Genomic DNA, 21,856 nt, shown 5'->3' on the forward strand with positions numbered 1-21,856 from the left:
CTTGTTCTAGTTAAAAAGTCAGCCTACAGCAGTGATGGCAAACCTTTTAGAGTTTTCAACGATAACAGCCCACTGCAGCATGCTTGCCATAGGTTTGCCAGTACTGGCCTATAGGCTAGTTTTCAAACAAATTTCTACAGAGTCACTGGATTCCAGAAGAAATTTGCAAATAACAGAATTCAAACTCATCTCAAATTTTTTTAGATCTGGAAATAATGAAGTTTAGCAGTTCAATGATACCATCAAGAGCAAAGGCTTAGCCAGGCATGGTGGTGGTGCACACTTATAATCTCAGCACTCAGGAGGTGGAGACAGTAGGATCAACATGAGTTCAAGGCCAGCCTGGGCTACACAGTGAATTCAAGGCCAGCTTGAACTACATAGTGAGATACTGTCTCAAAAAGAAAAAAGGGAAAAACCCACAGGCTTAGCCCAGCATTGTAGTACATGCATGTAACCATAGCGTTCTGGGAGTCTGAGGTAGGAGGATCACAAATTTGAGCTTAGACTGGATAACTTAGGAAGATCCTGTCTCAAAATTTAAAAGAAATGTGGGCTGGCAATGTGGCACAGTACAAAGGGCTTGGGTTCAAACCCCCACATGGATTGGGAGACAGGCAAGAGACAGAACAAGAATACAACTTTTCCATCTCTCTGCTTTACTACCCTGGCACATGCCAACTCCTATGCTTATACTTGGTTTCTCATGGTTTCCAGTGATTGCTGCAGATCCAGCCATTGTACCTTCACACATCCATGTACAAAAGTAGGAAAAAGCAGTTTGCTCTCATTTTTGTATGAGAAAAAACCTAGCCCAGTATCCATGCAGCAAACTTCCTTATATATTCCATTCAAGGTTGCATCACATGCTCATGCCTAAAGAAACCATTAGTAAAGAAAATAAAATCACCATGCCAGGGTTAGGCTAATCAAAGTTTATCCTGAGACTAAACAGGTACCAACTTCTCTGGGCTCATGAGTGGACAAACAACCAAACAATACCAGGTGTTGAAGGAACTAAGCTAACCTGAGGTAGTTTCATTCACTGGTATTCTAAAGCTAGTTTACCTGTCACTTGGTTTCAGTACAAATGATAAAATCCTAGTTGGGATTTTAAAAGAGGATATTATCAACTCACATAATTGAGAAGTCCAGGGATAGACACTGGCTTCAGATACACCTGAATGCTGGTGGTCAAATGTTATCACTAAAATGTGGCCTTGCTCTCTCCAGCTCTCAGTTTTTCTTTCCTCTGAATTGGCTTTAATTTCAGGACGGTTCTCCCCTGTTGGTGACATGACCAAAATCAAGTCCCAGAACTCTCTGACTTTGATCCCTCTGGCTCAATCCACATGTCAGTTGCTAGACAACTCACTGAGGGTAGGAGAACACAGTATTCTGATTGGCTGTATCATATTCTTCTCCTCATCTTAGGGAGGGATGTACTATAAGCAGGAAGGGTAACAGGTGGTGGATTTGCAAAAACAACAACAGATACTACATAAATACTTGAAAAAATTTACATATTTTTGCTTCTATGTAACCTGGACATTGTAAAGTGCATCAATTCATTTCACAAACATTTGTTGAATGTTAACCATGTGCCAGACACAGTGTATTGGGGAAGTAAGTAAGATATAACCTCTCCCACAGAGGATGCTAGTCCTCTGCCACTGGCCCACCATTTGACCCTGAATGGGCTCCTTGACCTCTCAGATTCTCCACTCCATCTATAACAGGAAACAGCCAGCATGCTTGATTTCTGAACAGCTTTCTTATGCTATATTCAATTAAGTTTTACTTCTTTCCTGTGAACTGCTTGAGATACTTTTTCTAGATGGTATCAAGCAGACTGATTTGATTCTACTTGCATGACTTGTCACCCACCATGTAGGAACAGAGGAGACAGGAGTGACGTCCACCATGAGGCTCTCGATGATGGCATGACGGGATTTGGGCATCTGGTTTACTGACCACAGCTCAGACACCTGGTGGGTGATCACTGTCAGTCAGTCCATTGAAGAAAGGGGGTCTGCACAGGGGACGGGGTGAGGGAGACACCACTGGGGAGGAAGCTCTGAACTACAGACAATACTTGTACTACTCACTTCCCAGCCCCTGGGAGAGCCACTTCCAAGCCAGGCTAAAGGTAGCTTCTGCAGACTGCAAGCTAAAATTAGCAGCACGTGTGAAGCTGGCTCCTTCAGACTGATTGCAGGGCCCTCAAGGTGCTGCCTTCTCCTGATTACTCATGATGCTGCCTTGCAAGGAAATGGTGTCAGGAGCTTAAAATGTTCTGTGACCCTTAAAAGACAGACTACTGTAGCCAAGTAATAATCCTTTACTTTTCCCCCTAAGTGACAAGCACAGTCAGAGGTAAGAGGCTAACGGCTTCACGAGGGGAGTGGGGCAGCTTGGGCACTGCACAACATCAGGAGATGACATGCGTGCTGCAGTCTAAGAACTCTAGGTGAGTGGTGCCCCCTACAGTCACAGGGTTCAACCTATTCCGCTATGTGAGGTAGAACTTAAGGCCGAGACGAACACGTAAACTGAAAAGGCTGCCAATGGCAGGAATCCAGAGAATGTCAATCAACCAACACATAATTAGTTTGGGTAATAGCAGAGTCTGCAGGTGCCCTGCCCATATCCCAAAAGGCCACCTATAGGCAATTCCTATGCATGGTTGTGGCTTCCTGTGTCTCTCGATCTAAACATGTTCTCTAGATACAGGTACCCAGGAGATACTGCTCCCAAGAGGGACTCTCAGTAAATACACGGACCATTGTGGGACAATTCTGAATTATTTTCTACTGTCTGAGAGATGTTTGGTCCTATAAGGCTTCCATTAGCCACGTCAGACTGTTGAGCACTTGAATTGTGGTTAGTCCAAGGGAAAGAGCAAAATGAAAACTCGATCTCAAAGACTTGGAATGAAAAAAATGTAGTACATCTCACTCATAATTTTTATACTGATTACACACTGAAAGGATACACTTTAGATATACTGGGCTAAATTAAAGATATTATTAATATTAATATTACCTTTTGCTTTTTACCTTTGTGATGTGGCTCCAAGATGATCTAGATTTGCACATGTGGGCTGCATTATCTCTGTTGAATACAGCAGTCATACAAGGTGCCCAGCAGGACTGTAGCGGGTGGCAACTCACTCTGTCACACCTTTTTTTTGTCCTCTTTTCTTTTGTCTCACTTTCCTTCTCCTTATGTGGGATTATTCTGAAATAAATTGATTATACCCAAACTTTGTCTTGAGGCATTCTTTGGGGTTAACCCAAACTAAGAAACAGACCTATTGTGTACAGAGACCGATCTTCATACCCACCTTTCCTTATATTCAGTTTGGGTCACCTGGGGGAGATAAAGACACCAACACTGCAGGTTAAATACCTGGTTTTGTTTTGAATCAGCATCTTTCACTGCATCAGGCTGGCCTTTAGTTTACGAAGTAGCCCAGACTGGCCTTGAACTCAGGTGGCCATCCTCCTATCTCAGCCACCTGAGTGCTTAGATTACAGGCATGGGCCACCATGCCCAGCAAAATGCCTGACTTTAATAACAGAACAAGAGGTGGGCATGATTACCTGACAAGTACGTAGTACAGAGTGTCAGAAGAAATTACATTAATACAAAGTGTATGAACTAGGAAGGAGATTTCTTCTCAGTCCCACAAGATCTAACTATGCCCAGTTTGCTGCCAAAGAACAACTGAGAGATGTGAAGTTTGAGCAAGGTCCTAGACTCAAGGACTGACTTTGATGCCTGACATCAACAATGCATTTTATTTTGTGGGGAATATGCTTTCAATTACAGTGTGTATGTGTGTATTTGTGTTGAGAGGGAGTGAGGGAGGGAGGGTACTAGACTTGATTCTCTTGTTTCATTCATTTTCCTGTTAACAAAGCTATCAGGGAGAAGCAGATGCAGCTTATTTCAGAGAATTCACACAAAACATGCTTTCCACAAAGAGATCAAATGCTCTCCCTGCTTCCCATTAGCCCTGTCCTATCTGTGACTGAGAAGAGCAACTGTGCCATTGCCATGGGTGGGGTGCATTGGAGCAGCATTGGTGATGCTTGCCACTATGGATACTGCAGGGCGGGAAGCAAAGTAAATGACCTGTGGCTTTCAGGAAGAAGACACAAACTCCACTACTGTCCAGTACTTGAAAGCAGGCAGTTAAATCAACCAGAGAGGGCCATGAAAGAAGTAACTTAAATTTCTGAAGGATCAAGATTCTAGCAGAAGTACTCATTCCTCCATTTCCTAGTCTTCTATATAAGAATGACGATCACTTAAGAGTATACCCAATAAAGCAGTCACACACCATGTAATAATGTTTTGGTCAACGATGGATCTCGTGTACAATGACAATAGACTGAAAAATTCCTGTCACCTAGTGACATCATAGCATCATAGCACAATGCCTTACTCATGTTTGTGGTGACACTAGTGTAAACAATCTACTGAGCTGCCAGTTGCATAAAAGTCTAGCACACATTATTATTATGTATTATTATGTATAGCATGTAGTACTTAATAATGACAAATTGTTATTTTACTGGTTTATGTCCTTATTGTACTATATTTTGTATCATTATTTTACAATGTACTCCTTATCAAGAAATCAGTGAAATGTTGTGCTGTGTTATGACAGCAGTGGTTTTATGCATCTCACATCTACTGTGTCTCTTGACTGCAGCAAGAAGCCATGTTGAATGATTGACCTGCACCATCTAGCTTTCTGTTAAGTACATGCTGTGATGTTCACACAACAGCAAAATCACCTTAAAATGCATTTCTCAGAATGCAATGCCATTGTCAAGAGACACGTGACTCAATGTATTTCCCCTGAAGAGTAAATTCATTTTTCATGGGTGCTGTCCAAGGTACCAAAAGGCGTCTCTTGGGAGCACAGTTGGGATTTGTACAGAACTCCTCCATAAACTTAGAGAGGTAAAACATTGCTCGCAATAAGCAGGTGGTCATCACTGTCTGTACTGATGGAAGTGCATGTTATACATAGCATTTCTTTCATTTAGTCTTACTTCAAATGTCCTGTTCTGATTTAAAGGTAAGTCCCTTTAAAATACATAGAATCAGGGAATTAAGGTTTTTCCATCAATTCAATTGAAAAGACTGGAAAGTACATTTTATCTCATTGATGATACTCTTTCTTATGCCCAGCTGAAATCTCTCCTGCTTGAATGTGGAAGTTCAAATTCAAATGTCTACAAGGACCACGGGGTAAAGTAAATGACTAAAGTGGGACATTTTAAATAGCAGCTGCTATGGCTCCAGATGGAGGAGACAACAGACACGAGCAGACCAGCTAGCAGGAGAGCACCGCTTTGTCCAAAGGGAAAGGTTTCCACTGAGCTGCCATCGTGCCCAGCAGGCTGTCTACTTACTCAAGAGAAGTCCCAGTCCTGCAAGGTTATCTACTAACTCAAGAGAAACGAAAAACTCTCTCACTTTTAAACTTGTTAAAGTATGTAATTCAATTTCTTAAAATTCACAGTAAGCCGAAAGAAATATCCCTGTGTTGAATCCCACCCACAGGCTGCAACTTAGCAACTTGTTTGAGGCAAACCCTTTTCCTTGAGATCTTATACACCTTGAGGGTTAGAAGATACGAACGAAAGTGGGTATCTTCCTTCCCACTGCACAGATGGAAAAATGAAGCTACAAAACAAAAAGGAAGATTTCAAATTCACTGGAAGAACTGAGAGCAAAGGCCCAAACATCTGTTACCAAGTACACTAAATTAAAAAGGAGTACGAGATCATTACAGTGCACAAGCACTTGGAAAGGAAGTTCACTACAGAAAAGAATGTATGAAGGACTGAGAGTAGTACCTGGTGTGGGCTGAGTGCTTTATAAACGTATATTGCAGAAGCTGCTGAGCAAATGTCAGCTTGTGGACATATCGTGGTTGTTCATCCTAGCAGTTCTTTATAAAGCACTTTTAATCATAGCAGCTTTGAATTACATTAATGAGCAGACGGCTAGCTGTATGATGTTCTCTCAGCCTCGGTTCTGCATCTGTAAAACAGGAACAATATCTAACCTGACCATTTGCTTTGTTTGTTTTTCGTTTTTTGAGACAGGGTCTCACTATGTAGTTGAGACTGACCTGGAATCACTTTGTAGCCCAGGGTGGTCTCGAACTCACAGCAATCCTCCTGCCTCAGCCTCCAAGTGCTGGGATTACAGGCGTGTGCCACCACACCCGGCTTAACTTGACCATTTGTGAGGAAGATATGAGATAGCACCCAATACCACCCACAAACATTGAGTATAAATGAACACACAGACATATGCCTCATATAAATATATATACATGATAAATAGGCATAAATACAGATATATGAATACATAGAAATAATACAGTCAACCCTGCGTATCTGCTAGTTTTATGATCAACCAGCCACAAAACTGTGCAGTTAGGACTCTCATAGTTGCGTCTGTACTGAACATATACAGAGTTTTATTTCTTGTCATTATTCCCCAAGCAATACATTGTGACAACTACTTACATCCTATTTATATTGTATTAGGTGTTACAAGTATCCGGGGATGATTTCAAGTATGAAGAAAGAAGCAAACAGGTTATATGCAAATGCTGTATGTCATTTTATATAAGAAATTTGAGAATCTAGATGTTTGATATCTGAAGGGGGCCCTAGAACAAATCTCTTGGGAATACCAAGGAACAACCATACTTATATTTATATAAGACCCATTATGGTAATTATTTCACAGAATACTATGCCGGAAGTCAGGAGAATATAGTAGAAATAGAAAAAGTTTAATGAAAGGTCACAAATTTGGATTCCATCCAAACCGAGTTGGAATCTAGTTCTGTCATTTACCAGCTCAGCCACCCTGGTAAGTTATTTAAATTGTTTAATAATAAGTACCCCTTAATAGGTGGTAAACAAATGAGATTTGTTACCCTCACTAAGTTGTATAACACAGATATGATTATCTTCAAGATGGCAAGACCCTACTATACTTCCTAAATACTAATTTAATCTCATTAATAACAGACATGATAAATCTAAAATGGTTTTTAATCACAGCACAGCAGGGGGCTGGACTAGGTCACCTCTGAGTAGTTCTACCAGCCCTGCATGGGATTCTGATTTTTCAGGATGCATCACTGTTCTATCACAGCTGTGTTCCAGGTGGCTTAGCCTTTTCAACAGCTTTGCTTTGAAGGTGTCATGAATATTTAAATATACTTTAGGCTAAACATTTTTCACACTTCTCAATTCACCTACAGTCCAGAGCTGGGTTTTGTTTGCAAGAAGCTCATTTTTGTGATGTTGTATGTTGTCACATGTGCATCTAAATCCACAGGCATTGTGTTAGACACACACATTCGGATCTTCAAGGTGTGTGTATGTAAATTCCCTCCCTTAAATTCTAACACTGGGCTCGGAAGTCAAAGCCTATAGTTAAAGCCACTGATATGACCTCAGGTCCAAATCAGCAGCTTTGCGATAAGTAAAGATGTACTGATTATTTGGGAATGATCTACAATGTTCCACTGTAATTATCATAGGCTATGACATCAAGACTACACTAGCCAGACAAAGCTAATGTCCCCTTTACTGTCTTGATAACAAGGAGGTGAATGAGCCACAAAATGTTGGGGCGGGGGGGTAGAGTGTTAAATACACATAGATATGTGTATTTTTTCTCTATGTATGTATTTTCTATTTTCCATGAAATCCCACTAAAACAAGCATAAAGCTATTTTTAAAAAGGACAAATTCACCAGAGTGAAGAGAATTGGGAAGGAAAAAATAAAATTCTAGAAACTGAAAGTAAATTTCAGTGGATAAAGCTGAGAACCCAGGATGAGAAATACTAGGGCCTCTAGAAACATAGGTAAAGGGGACTGGGACTGTACCTCAGTAGCTTGCACAAGGCCCTGGGTTGTATCCTCAGCATGAAGGAGAGAAGGAAAGGGAGAAAAAGAAGGAAAAGAGGAGGAAGGGCGGGAAGGAGGAAGGAGAGTAAATCACACACTGTATTAGCTATCTATTGCTATATAACAAATTATTACAGTTATGCAGCAGTTCACAGTAACAGATACTTATTGTCTAACTTCATTTATGAGGGTAAGAGACCTGGGAGCAACACAGTTGGGTACGGCTTAGGGCCTTGATGAGGCTTCACTAAGCTGTCAGCAGGGGGTTTGGTGTCATCTGAAGGCTTGACTGGAGCTCAGGACCCACTTCCAAAGTGATTCACTCACGTGGCTACTGACAAGAAGCCTCCATTACTAGCTAGATATTGGCATGAGGCCTCAGTTCCTTGCCATTTGAGGCTCCTATGGGGCTATTTAACACGGTAGTTGGCATCCCCCAAACTAAGTGATCCAAGAGTGAGAAAAAGCCAGACAGAACTATAGCACTTCTTATATCCTGATATGATAAGTAATTATCACTTTTCTTCCACTGCTGGGACTCAAACCCAAGGTCATGTGCACACAAGGCAAGTTCCCTACCACTGGCTCCATTACCAGTCCCACACTTACATCTATCGAAAGCCACTAGTCATAAAACCCAACACTGGTCTAATATGAGAGCAAACTGCGTAAGGGATGACTACCAGGAAGCAGGGGCTACTGGGGACCATTTTGGAGGCTGGCTATCACATCTCCAAAATACACATAGATTTTCCTCACTGTCTTCTGACTACTGGCTCCAGGACATCCTCCGTACACACACACCACATACCAAATCTACAGTATTTGCACATAACCTACCCATATTCTCTTGTATACTTTAAATCATTTCTTGATTACTTATAATAACTAACAATATGTAAGTAATTGTTACACTGTGTTATTTACAGGACAATGATAAGGTATAAAAAAGCCTGTACATTTTCAGTGCATATGCAACTATCATAGGCCTATGTTTTTGGGGTGGGGGACCAGAGATCAAACTCAGGACCTTGTGCTTGTGAAGCAGGCAGTGGAACCACTGACCTAAATCTCCAGCCCCCTAACTACATTTTTTTAACCTTTTTTTTTTTTTTGTACTGGAGATCAAACTCAGGTCCTTGCGCTTGCAAGGGAGGCGGCAGCACCACTGAGCTAAATCCCCAGCCCCCTAACTACATTTTTTTAACCTTTTTTTTTTTTTTGTACTGGAGATCAAACTCAGGTCCTTGCGCTTGCAAGGGAGGCGGCAGCACCACTGAGCTAAATCCCCAGCCCCCTAACTACATTTTTAATCTTGGACTGGTTGAATCTGCAGATGCAGAAGTTGCAGATATTCTGGGCCAGTTGTGACAAAACTATGGCACAGATGCCACAGTGGGCTGAAAACTCTAAAAGGTTCACCATTGCTGCCCTGGGCTGACTGTGTCCCCAGAACTTAAGGGTGCAAGTTTCCAGAAATGAAAAATCTCTTCTTGCTTACCATATAATTAGCCCACACAACAGACATCATCATAAAATATCAAACATTGAAGAGCCCATGAGTTCCCAGATAAGTTTAAAAAGTCAGATCAAAGAATCGATAATCAGAATGGCTTCAAGACTTCTCAAGTGCAGCATTAGAAACCAGAGAACAATAAAGAATGACTTCAAATCTTGAAAGAAAATGATTTGCAAGTTAGAATTAAACCAACCAGAATGGAAAGCATTGGAGGAGAAACAAGCAGATTTCTGAAGCTGGAAAGTAGATGAAATACACACACACACACACACACACACACACACACACACACACACCTGAATCCTAAGGCTGACAGTGGAGAAAGGAAAAATGCATTAGCACAAGAAATTTCCAGAAACGGAGGTGTAGGAAGGGGGCACTCAGAGAAATATACTTCAAGTACTAAGCCTTTTCAATTCTGGAAATGTATGGTCCTAAAAGTGTAGCTATACCAGCCAAACTCTCAATGAAGTAAGAGAACAGAATGCATGTATTTTCAATCATGCTCGGGAAGCTAGCAGAAGATGTGCTCTATTAAAATAGGAGGATAAAGATATAGAAAGTGAACAAGAAATGGGTGTTTCCAACCAAAAAAGGATAAAAGGAAGTCCTGGCATGGTGGTAGAGGAGGGCACCAGGGTGACAGCTGGGTGCCAGGCTGAAGGGACAGCCAGGGTGAAGCAGAACAGGCCTGGGTCCCCAGGGAGAAGGATTTTTCAGGGGTGACAAAACTAAAAGGACACTTAAAGCATCACAATGTCTTCGGGGAAATTTAGATACTTGGCAAAGAGTCTGAAGTTGAACTTGTCTAAGTGCACAGAATACTAAGCAAACAACAACAAAATACAATTATTAACTCCTGGGGGAAGAGATGAGAGAAAGGATAGAAAAAGCAATCATAGCTTCTAATATGGCTCAGCTGTGACTAGAGTTTACATAGTCATAATAATGTAAACACCATTGACCGAATCAAAATTATGAAATAACTATAATGAGAGAGAATAGATGGACAAATTGAAAAGGTAACCCTCAGAACAGAAATATCTAGCTATAATAATAAAGACTAGAGATGGATGCTACATACCAAAATAATCAACCAAACTAAGTGAGATGATGTCTGGGATGTGGAAATAGGGGATTATTATATCTTTGTAGCCAATTTCCTGAAGCCCTTTGTCTTGTTAATTGCACATGCATTACTTGGATTTTAGAAAGATTAACGTGCAGCAAATGAGAAGTGGCAGGGTCCAACCGTTCATTCATTCAGCAAACATTTAATAGGCATCAATTGTATACTAGAGCCCCAGGGGATATGGAAAAACACAACAACAAAAAAAGAGGCAGTTCCTGCCCTTTCTGGCTCACAGTCAGTGGTTTCTCAAACCACCCAGGGGGCAGCGGTCCAGTCTTCTCAAACGAGCAGGTTTTTGAGGTAAGAGGATCCCCAGACACCTGCTGGTCTCACGTGTCAAGGACTATGACTGCTGGTTTCTGGTTCCTTTCCCCTGGGTGTAGAACCCTCAACTCTCAAAGCATGATGGGACCTGAGCAGGTGGTGCCAGTTCTCATAACCCCTGGGATAATGACCACTCTGCATCGGCAGTCCGCAGAGTCCGTTACTTCTTGTTTTGTGTTTGTTTTTAGCAGTAGAGGGATTGAACTGAGCTACATCTTCAGCCCTTTTTTCCCCATTATTATTGTTGTTGTTGTTTGCAGTAATGGAGATTGAACCCAGAGCTTCCACACTGAGTTTATATCCCCAGCCCCTTTTTTTTCCATTATATTTTATTAAATTGCAGTAGTGGATACTGAATCCTAGGCCTTCACACTGAGCTACATTCCCAGCGCTTTTTATTTCTTATCATTTTGAGACAGGGTCTTGTTAAGTTGCAAAGTTGCCCAAGCTGAGTTTAAACTTGCAGTCCCCTTCCACAACACTGGGACTATAGGCGTGCCCCACCACACCTAGCTCTGGGTTATGTTTTGTAAAGCACCTACGCTACCTGAGGCTTGTTTCAAGCATGGTAGCGACTGCTGCTTTGCTTGGACGACTTCATTTAACCCTCCAACACAGTTATTATTAATCCCACTGAAAAAAATGGAGCCCAGAGAGAACTTCTTTGACTTGCCTAAAGTCATACAGCACCTAAGCAGAAGAGCTGAAATTCAAGCCCCACTCTTGGGTACAGGGTCAAGACTGGGATCATTTTAATTACTGGCCTGAGAATTACAAGACCAGAATTCTAATTCCTACTCAATGATTAACTAGCTGTGTGTTCTGGCAAGTTCTTTCCTTCTTGGTGTCTATTTCCACATGTGAAAAATGGAGGGAGTTGGCTCCAATAACAACTAAGTGTCCTTTGTGCTTGGATAGAATTTTTCAGGATGTGGGGGGAGCCTCTAAGAAAAATGTGGTTCAAGGGGAACCCTCTTCCCTCCTCCAACCTTCACTCTCATCTGTGACACGGGAATTGTTAGTAATGACACCCATCACATGATGTTTGAGTATCATCAAGCTAATTTACAAGACATAGCACTTTCCCAGGTATACGGTGCTCAATAAATGAAGGTCCTTATTTTTTTCTATTACTAATATACTTCCAGAGCTCCACCATGCTTAGATTTTTCAGCCTCTGGTAAGGTCAAAGCACCATGTTTGAGAGGAGTGATCAAAGTGGAAGAAAAGGAGTCCAACAAAATGACTGTCTAACAGGGATGTGTGCTGTTGCCCTTTATTGGTTTTACATACAAGTTAGTTTGCGAATACTTTCAGGAGCATGTAAGTGTGAAATTGGAAAGTGTCACTGCAGGGCTGCCACGAGCCACTGCCCTGGCGATATAAAAGGGAGGAGGGGCAAGGACTGAAAAGAAAGGAGAGGCGCGAAAGGAAAAGGAAGGTGAGCACTGCAGAAGGACACAAAGATCCTGGCTGGGGAGCAACGGATTCTAAAGTTCAAAGCTCTTCATCTAGCTGTACTTTTGGATACATTCTTATCTGACTTTATGCTGCACACTCACCCCTGTGCTTCGGCTCAAGTCATTTCCCCTGTATGGGATTCCCATTTCTGGCCATGGACACCATCATATGGCCTTTCTCTGAATCTCCCACGAGAACCAAGAACACTACCTAACATGCAGTAGAACTCAATCAATGTCATTTTAATGTAACACAATGACTAATGTGACCTTCAAACTAGTGACTATTTCAAGTGGAAGAAAAAATTCCAAACAAGTAGTTGCAAGTGATCAAAGATGACTGTTGGTCACTTTTCTGTGGCCAGGACAAAACATCCAACAGACATAACTTAAAGGAGGCACACTTTATTTAGGATCATGGTTTCAGAGGTCTCAGTCCACATCTAGCTGGTTCCACCACTGTGGGTCTGAGGTGAGGCAGAACATCATGGTAGAAGGTCTTGGCAGAGCAAAGCTGTCTACCTCACTGTACCCAGGCAGTAAAAGCGAGAAGGAAAGAGCTAGATAGGAAAGAGATATCCTTCAAAGGGACATCCAGTGACTTCTTCCAACTAGGCCCCCTCTCTCAACAGCCCCCTATGTTCAGCCACAGGTAATCAAATGAGAGAAGTTAGATTACTGACCTCACAATCTAATCACCTAAGTGTCTCTTAATCCAATCAAGTTGGCTCCAGATTAACTATCCCAATGATTATGGCAAAGGTCCCTGTCTTGTTTGGTATGAAGTTCTCCAGAGACTCATTCTGTGTGAGGATGCCTTCCAGCTCTGGTAACAACAGAAACAACAAAAATGTGTCTCAAACACTACCTCTACATGCTTTATTCATAATAAATCACCTAACCCTCAAAACCACTCCATGAAAAGAGGGCAGTTCTCATCTCCATTTTAACATAAGAGGAAAAGGAGTAAAGCCATCAGCTGTCCCTACTTGCCTGGTTCTGAGTACTGAGATATAGGACTTTCAATCTTAAAACTTGAAACAATGGGTTGACTGTACCCTAACACCAAGGCATACAGAGACTGAGTAAATGCTCCATGGTTAACAAGTGGCTGAGTCAGGATTATGAACTCACAAATTCCATCGGCACAATGGAGGTAAAGATGAACCAACTGAGAAAATTAGCCAGGATGTAGACTGGGCTAAATACTGCACTTCCCAGCACAGAGCCTGGTACAAGGAGATCTTCAAATGATTGTCCAACTGTGTTCTAGTGTGGCACTGCCTATAATTAGCCATATGACCCTGAGTTAAGTCACTGGGCCTCCGTTCATCTTCAAAAGCAAGGGCCAAACTAAATCAAAGACGGCAAGTAAATGGGATTCCCTTGTCCATAGCAGACAAAATTAATTAGATCACTTTTTCCTGCTGCACTCAAACTTGGCCTTCTGAACCACTCACCTCTGCACATTTGGCATTCACAATCCATCCACAGGTGCTAAGGCGTAGCATGATCTCCAAGGCCTTCATAGCCTGTTGGTATCAAACTTACTTCCTGAAACTCTTCTGGTCTCTTACAATTTGGCACTTAGACCAATACCCAAAAACAGGAAGTAGCAAATGGAAACACCAACTGTAATGGTGGAGATGGTCTCCAGACTCAGCAGCCACTGGTTCAATCCTGTGCTGTGTACATATCACAGATATGGAAAGCTGGAGCTCTGGAGAGATCACCTGGGCTTGCCATCCTGGCTTGCCATTTACTAGCTGTGTGACCTTGGGCAAGTTACTTAACCTGTTTCTCTATTCCAAGTGCAAACTGAGGATTGTAATAGCACCTACTTGCTACAGTTTTTACAAAGATTCAGTGAGTTACTCTGTATAAAATACTTAGCATATGCTGTGCTAATATTGTGAGAATCCTCAACATCTCCAAAAAATTAAGGTCAAGAAAGTGAAGCTAGAGATCCAGATTCAAATCCTGATTCCAAGGCCTTTCCTAAGACACAATGCCATACTGCACTGCAACATATATTTGCTAGAAAAATCAAATGATAGGTGATTGTAACCAATAATCCTGACTTTTCACTGGATTAAGAATCACCCAGTACATTTATAAAGCACATTCCTGCATGTATCTGGGTGGAGGTCATGATGGCATGGACCTTGAGGACAACATATGGTCCCTCTCTCATTCCTCTGTAGCACTACTCCACGGCTCTGTTTCCCAGGTACCATGAACTGAGTAGCTTTGCTCCACTGCACTCTTCCACCATAATGCTACCTTGGAGCCTGCTGACCATGGACTGAATCCTCTGAAACCTTGAGCTAACTAAACCTCTCCTCCCTTAAACTCTGGGTGACGGGTATGGTGTCCAGCAATGGCAAAGCTAATACAGCGATACTTTTAATATCTGCAGGGGCTTGCTAACCTAGGACCACTGCACTTCTGCCTTCAATATCTGCCAATTTCCTGTCAGCGTCACTGTCCCCATGACCTGGGGCTCTGGAATATGCCTACATTAACCCCTTGCCTGTCCACATCACCAGCATGGACAGGGGACATCAACTGATCTGAGTACCACCCCACAGAAAGGAAAAAAACATACTACTGATTCTCCAGCTCCTGAGAAATGGAAGAGACTCTTTAAGATTCCAATTATGGGTCTTCCCATATCAGTAAAATGAATTTTGTTATTATATAGATCTGTATCTTTCAGGTAATCTAACAAACACAGCTTAGAGAAAATGGGTAAAGGGATTAAGCATCTAGGCACTATGCTGTATCTTATCTGCTTCTCTCTCCTAGTGAATCTCCTAAAAAATACATATCTTTTTGTCTTAATAACCAGTTATTTGGAAAAATATCTATTCTGGTAAACAACAAAGTTCTTAAAACTAAGGTATTCTTCACCATATATACAGAGAGAGTGAAATGGTGCCATATTTCTAACTCATTCCATCAAGTGCCTTCCATGTAAAAGCAGGAAAGGTGCCTGGCCTTACCAAAAACAGGTCTTAGAGGAACAGAACCAGAAATGGGTTTCATTCCTGCCTGTAAACTGAGTTCGGGTGCTAAGCGGGTCACTGACTAGAGCTGAGCAGATATTCTGAAGTAGGTGACATGGGCGGTGCATTCTTCCATTTCAGTGCCACCACAGGAAGACAGGATGTGAGAAGGTCCCCTGACATAGGATGGCATCGAGGTATAGGATTCTAGCTGCCCATCTACATTTTCAAAAACCAGTTCAGGGCCAGGGATTTAGCTCAGTGATTCCACTGCCTGCCTCGCAAGCACAAGGACCTGAGCTCGATCCCAGGTACCAAAGGGGGAAAAAAAAACAAAAAACAAAAAGAAACAGTTCAGTGACTCCCACCCTCCTCCTTACTCCACAAACAGATAAGGCAGGCAGGAAGAAAGTGATCTGGAAAAATCTCAGTAGGTCCTCCAAAGGCTCTCATGTTAACTACTGTATAAAGGTGGTTACCATATAAAGTCTTACTGTATGAAGACCAGTAACTGCTGACATTCTAAAGGGCTCCCTCCTTTTTAGAACCACTGTACTTAATGCAGGAAGCATTAAGAAAAGCAACCTCTTGGCTGATAACTGGTCCGGTTATCAGCCAAGGGAGAAACCCAGAGCTGTGCAGCAGGGAAAGGGGTCCTCAGAAAATACTGCTTTTACTTCTAGTATTGGCCCCTTGTGTAAAATGTAAAGGCAGATTTCAAAACAAAATCAGATCTCAGCGGTAAAAGCACTTGACTAACATGTGCCAGGCCTTGGATTCGATCCCCAGCACCACACACACATGCATGTGTGGAATTGTTGAATATTATTTATTTACCTTTGGATGACCTTATGTACCCAGACTGGTCTCCAAAGTCTTGGGCTCAAATGATTCCTCCTACTTCAGCATACTGAGTAGCTCAGAGTACAGGCATGCATGACACCATGCCAGCTAGAACCAGCTTGAGGAGGGGAAAAAGACTAGAAAGCATGATAGTCATGGGAAACCTGATTGGGAATCTGAAAGTTCCAGGCTCTGGCACTTCCTGTGTGACCTTGAACAGTCACTGAACCTCCTGTCAGAGTAAAGGAGTTAGTCTTCAACTTCTCTGAACACCAGGGATAGTAAGTCTGTTCTTCTTGGACTGTTTGGCACCTGAGATGAGAGAATGCAAGCAAAGGGCACAGCACCTGGGTCATAAGCTGTTGCTACCAGCTTGCATTTGCACCTCACTTTACATTAACGTTATGTGACAACCAATAGTTAGAAAACTTACTGTGTACTAGGCCCAATGCTGAGCTCCGAATTTCAGCCAAGGCTTGCCTTAATATTAACATGCTGAGAGTAATAGTACTCACCCCGATTACTCTAAGTTTAAATGAGAAAATGCCTCCCATAAAGGGCTTAGTACAGTGCCTGGTGTATACAGAGCACCTCACATGAAGGGAAGCCTCAATTGTCTTGGTAAAACAGGAGGCTGAAAGGGTTGATCTCAGTCTGTTCCTCTCCCCAGTTAGCCATATCCTTTGCTGCCTGGTCTCATAGCAATGGTCAGTACCTGGGTGATACCAGGTACCTGGCTCTACTAGAATTTAAGAAGGACCCTGTGTTAGCTTCCCATTACTGTAACAAAACATCTGAGACCATTAACTTCAAAAGATGAAAGGCTCACTTGGGCTTACAATAGTGGTAATTTCAGCCCACGGTCAGTTGCTTTTGGGCCCAGGGCAAGGCAGTAGGTCACAGCAGGACATAGGTTTGACCAAGCTGCTCACCTTGTGGCAACCAGGAAGCAAAGAGTGAGAAACCAGTAACCCACAATTCCCTTCAAGGACATGCACATAGTGACCTCAGACTTCCTGCTAGGCTCCATCCTTTAAAGCCAACCACTTCCCAACAGGACTAATCCTCTAAAACATGAGCTTCTGGGGAATGCTTCAGATCCAAACTATGATAACTACAGAAGCCTAAGAGCTTGAAAGTCAATGCAATTAAACCAAGAAACCAGTCAGGAAGAGGAGTAACTAACTGAGAGAAAGCCTAGGCATTTCAATGACTGCTACAATTAGGTTTGTGCATTTTTCCACCTGTTATGTTACAATAAGACATGAAAAGCAGGAACAGCCTCTCCACATCATCTAACACATAAAGCAGCCCTTCCCAGTGCGTATATCACACAGGATCATGGGCACAGTGGGTCAGTCCACGTGGCAGCAAGGGCAGCCATGTGGAGCCACAGGGAGCAGCACAAACACTGTCACTGGGTAACACGAGTAGGCGATGATCTCGAGTACTGAAATAATGTCCTCAGTCGCATACCACATGAATATCCTCAAATCCGAGGGTCATCTCCAACAAAGAAAGAGTACACTACAGTTGCAGGTAAACACCTCTAGACTGTCTTCATACCTGACATCATCCTATACCTTACTCTTCCCTGACAATGAGCAAGTTATCTAGTCTGTCCTTTCCCCTCCCCCAACTTCCTTACCCACCAATGGAATGAAGTTAAATTACATTTCCATCACTTACCAAGTCAATGGATATAACAACAGACTACACGTTGGTTTTCTTTTCGAAAGTTTATTAAAAAAAACTATCTTTTTACATTCACCTCTCAGAACATATAGTGGTACTAATGATGTTATATAAAAAGCCCACCCACTGTCTGAAACAACTGCAGATTAACCATGTTCTGGTATTAAAATGTTTTGCTCTCTGAAAAAAATTGGTATAATACTAAGTACCAAGATTTCTAATTCTTAGATGAGAAACAAAATTTTTAAATGAGGAGGAAATTATTTAGTAAAAATTCAAGACTGAAAGGAAATGTTTAAAAAAAAATATTGTAAAAATAGACACCCCCCCAAGAGTTAAGTATAAAATGCATTCAACCCCCCACTCCCTATTTCTCTTAGAAAAGCCACCCAGTCCTGAACGTAGGGTCTCATATACAAATATGTGTAGCTTGATTTGCAAATTGGCCTCTGGGATCATACACTTGTCCTAGTTAAAAGTAAGTAAAAATTAGTTTAGGTAGTTAGACATCCTTAAATACTGGTATCCAAATAAATGGAAACACTTTGCCTTTGGTATGGCTACAGAAGTCTACCTGGTAATCGTACCATAGGACACTAGTTTGGGGAGAAAGGGACACAGAGGGGAGGACACGCAAACCCTCCCGTGTGGAGGGTAAAATAAATATCAGGACACATCCCGAGCAAACACTGCATAGAACACTTGAGGAAGATGTCTCTAACAAACCACACACGCAGAGTCTTGGTCAGAACTGTCTGGAACAGCCTTTTTCAAAGGGTCACTCACAGGACACAGCCGAACATGTGTGCTGGGGTCTACTGTAAGACAACGACCTTGTAAAGTAAGAATGCCACCTAGGTTGGCAACCAGCCCCTCTTACTCCAGAAATCTCAAGCGTCTGCTTCCCCTTTTAATTAAGCATCTGTCCGTCACTGAAGGACCTCCATGCATTAACAGAGACTTCTGCCCTCGGTCATCACGGAGGTCTGTCACAATGGTTTAACTACCACTTTTTCCCCCCGGGGGTGACTAAATAAAAATTAAATCTGCTACTAGGACTATAACTTACTATGCTGTGTCTTGAGTCTGCTCACATTTTCCCCCATTCTTGCAAGGTCACGAGTAAGAGTTGTAAAGACACTGAGAAGAAGGCAGCAGTAGGGTCAAGACCACGTTTAAACATGGCCTCTAATATCCTCAAACATTCCAGAGGAAAGAACTCAAAGATGCCCATACCCTGGTCTTCAAATAAATAGTTACTTCACAAAGTACAAAGGTTAACACCAGAAAGGAAAGAAACAAGGCAACTTCTTGTTGCTTCAATGCACAGCTTTCAGGGGCTATCAACACAATCCCTTACAATAAAAAGACACTGTGGCATACTACTGAGGAAGACAAGGAAGATGATCAGGTTTTGTTTTGTTTCTTTTTTTAATTTCTTAAAGACTTTTGAGGGCAGATGCATTCTGAATGTATCTAAATAAATTTCCATTACAGGGCACTTGATAAATACGTTACATGACACACACCACTGGTAATTCAAGCAAGAGAAGTTGTCCCTCACAGCGCAAACCAATGGTGAAGCTATTGCTTACTATGACCTTGGTTCACTGTAGTGAAGACCCTAACAATGAGGGAATGCGGGGGGGAGAGCAGAAAGAGAACACTGGAGGAACTTTTGATAAACATCACTTATCCTGTTTCTAAATAAGACTTCAAAAGCAATTTTTTTTAAAAGGAGGAAAATGGATATAAATTAAAACAAAAATTTATCTGCACAAGTCTTTACTCTGAGGACTGTTTGGGGTCCACAGAAGCCAGAACTGAGGAGGTGATTTGTCACCACAGCCCCCCAAGCACTGCAGAGTATGCAGATCAGAAACAACATGAAGAGACTCCAAGTGACTGTGATCAAGGAACCAAGGGGATTGTTTATCAACATTCCTAAAATGTGTTAAGTTCTACTGACTTCCCAGAGAGATGCTAACAGTTGCTCTCGCCCCAAATGCTTGAAACCTCAAGATGGCAGCTAGAATATAAAAACCCATCTACCATTGAACCAATCACTTCTCAATCAAGGGGCAGAGGCGAAGAAGCAGGGAGCATGGGGAAGGCTGTTTCATCAGGACTTATCAAGAAGACCGCAGGTTTGGTCGAAGCCACAGCACAGCTTTCCTTGTCTCCAACGGGGCCAGGTCTCCCGACAGGCTACGAGCGCCCAAGGCCTGGTGACAAGGTTCCAAGGCGCGGAATGGCCAATGTGCAATAATAATACCAGCACCGAGAGTGACACCTGAATTATGCATCAAGCCCACAGATCGCTCATTATTACACTCTCAATCTCGCTGTCCCGCCTGTGAGAGAGAATCCAATGATCAGCCTGTGACATGTGCTGCTTCTATTTACTTAGCAACTGCAGAGAGAAAGGGATTACAAATGAAAACTTCTGCAATCACCACTTTTTGTTCCACCTTGAGCTAGAGTAAGTGTGTCTGACTAGATCACCAGCATTAAATAACATTGAAAATATGGTAAATTCAGCACATTACAAACATGAAATGTCCCCTACCCCAGCTCCATTTACTGCAGTGCACAGTCTCCTGTCGTTCAGCCAGGGGAATGGGTGGCAGTTGCCAGATGTTACACAAGGCATCTATTTCCCTGAGAAGGCTGCGAGCCAGGAGAATTAATCTCCTTCCGCTGGGACCTCTGCCCCAAGTTGCTGGGAAAAGAGTGAATTGGGCTTGACAAGGGAAGCAGCTACGTGATTCACTAATCAGATTCAAAACAGGAAAATGCACCACAAAGTGTATTCCTTCCTGCTCTTTTTCACAGGAGAAAGACCTAAAGATAATTCATAAAAAAGCTTGTCCCTTCAAACTCAAAGGAGGTTTTAAAAAGAAAGTGTGAGCAAAAAACAAAGACATAAAATAAATCAAATCCCCAATACTCCTGAAAGTAAATGTCCATCGTGACGGATGACTAGAAGTCGAGGCAGGAAAGAAGGACACAAAGATGGACGTGGCCAGCCACAAAAGTGCCTTGCAGGATCCACAACAGTGCTCTCCATTTCCAAGGCCAAGTAGTTATTCCCGGTAAGTTAAAAATTTTCTAGTAAGAAGAAAACAAAACAAAAATAAAAACCACTCCAGAAAAAGGGTCAAGGGAAGAGGGACGCTGTAGAAAGTCAAGCCGCTGACCGCCGGCGGATTACAAAGAGCCCACGCTGAAGCTGGCCCAGATAGATCCTCATCTTGGTGCTGTCGCTTGTCTTCCTCACCCAGATCTGCAGGGACAGGAGAGGGAGCAAGATGAGAGGGGCAGAGAAACACTGGAGGGCACGTCTCCCAGAGCATTACAACGGTTGCACGAGTTAGGTTGGAGAGGCAACACCACCACGGCCGTTTGAAAGGGCTATCTCAATGCCTGAGGCTTCACAAGCACACCCTCGACCATGGCCGTTACAAAAGCTGGCCTCCATCACCTCTGAACACATTCTTCCCCACCACATGTCCTATACCTCTGAACAAGAAAATGGACAGCACAGCAATCTTGGGCTGCCTTTTTTGCATGGGTTTCAAGGACTCCTTCCTAACCCTCAGCTTCGTACTACAGATTGAACTCAGGATCTTCACACTGAACTACATTCCCATCCCCAATCCCTTAAAAAATTTTTTTTTTAAATTTTGGGACAGGGTCTCACTAAGTTTGCCAGGCTGAACTCAAATCTGCAATCATCCTGCCTCAGCCTCACAGAGTGTTGGGATTACACTTGTATGCCACCATATCTGGCTTTCTCATAAAGACTCTAAATTTGGTGGATTACAGGATTAACAACATGCAGCAGACATATACTCATGAACATAAACTTCCTGCCAAATTTTAAAATGCTTTCCTAAAAAAAAAAAAAAA

The 21,856-nt window shown here is 42.4% G+C and overlaps 2 protein-coding genes across 2 annotated transcripts in view; both read right to left on the reverse strand.

Moving 5' to 3' along the window:
- The window catches only part of Srrm4 (serine/arginine repetitive matrix 4), a 607,431-nt gene extending 601,409 nt beyond the window's left edge, over positions 1 to 6,022 (reverse strand). Inside the window, exons 1-2 of the mRNA XM_010604082.3 lie at positions 5,880 to 6,022; positions 3,046 to 3,240 (exon numbers count right to left, since the gene is read on the reverse strand). The gene's annotated coding sequence lies outside the window, so the exon portion shown is untranslated. The remainder of the gene's footprint in view (positions 1 to 3,045; positions 3,241 to 5,879) is intronic.
- An 11,963-nt stretch (positions 6,023 to 17,985) lies between these two features.
- The window catches only part of Suds3 (SDS3 homolog, SIN3A corepressor complex component), a 40,672-nt gene continuing 36,801 nt past the window's right edge, over positions 17,986 to 21,856 (reverse strand). The window contains exons 12-13 of the mRNA XM_010604081.3: positions 21,145 to 21,230; positions 17,986 to 21,055 (exon numbers count right to left, since the gene is read on the reverse strand). Of these exons, the coding sequence (XP_010602383.1) occupies positions 21,031 to 21,055; positions 21,145 to 21,230 (111 nt within the window). The 3' untranslated portion in view covers positions 17,986 to 21,030. The remainder of the gene's footprint in view (positions 21,056 to 21,144; positions 21,231 to 21,856) is intronic.

The sequence above is a fragment of the Fukomys damarensis genome, unplaced genomic scaffold, assembly GCF_012274545.1.
Source record: "Fukomys damarensis isolate Sample0158 unplaced genomic scaffold, DMR_v1.0_HiC HiC_scaffold_12, whole genome shotgun sequence".
In the NCBI taxonomy this organism is placed as follows: Eukaryota; Metazoa; Chordata; class Mammalia; order Rodentia; family Bathyergidae; genus Fukomys; species Fukomys damarensis.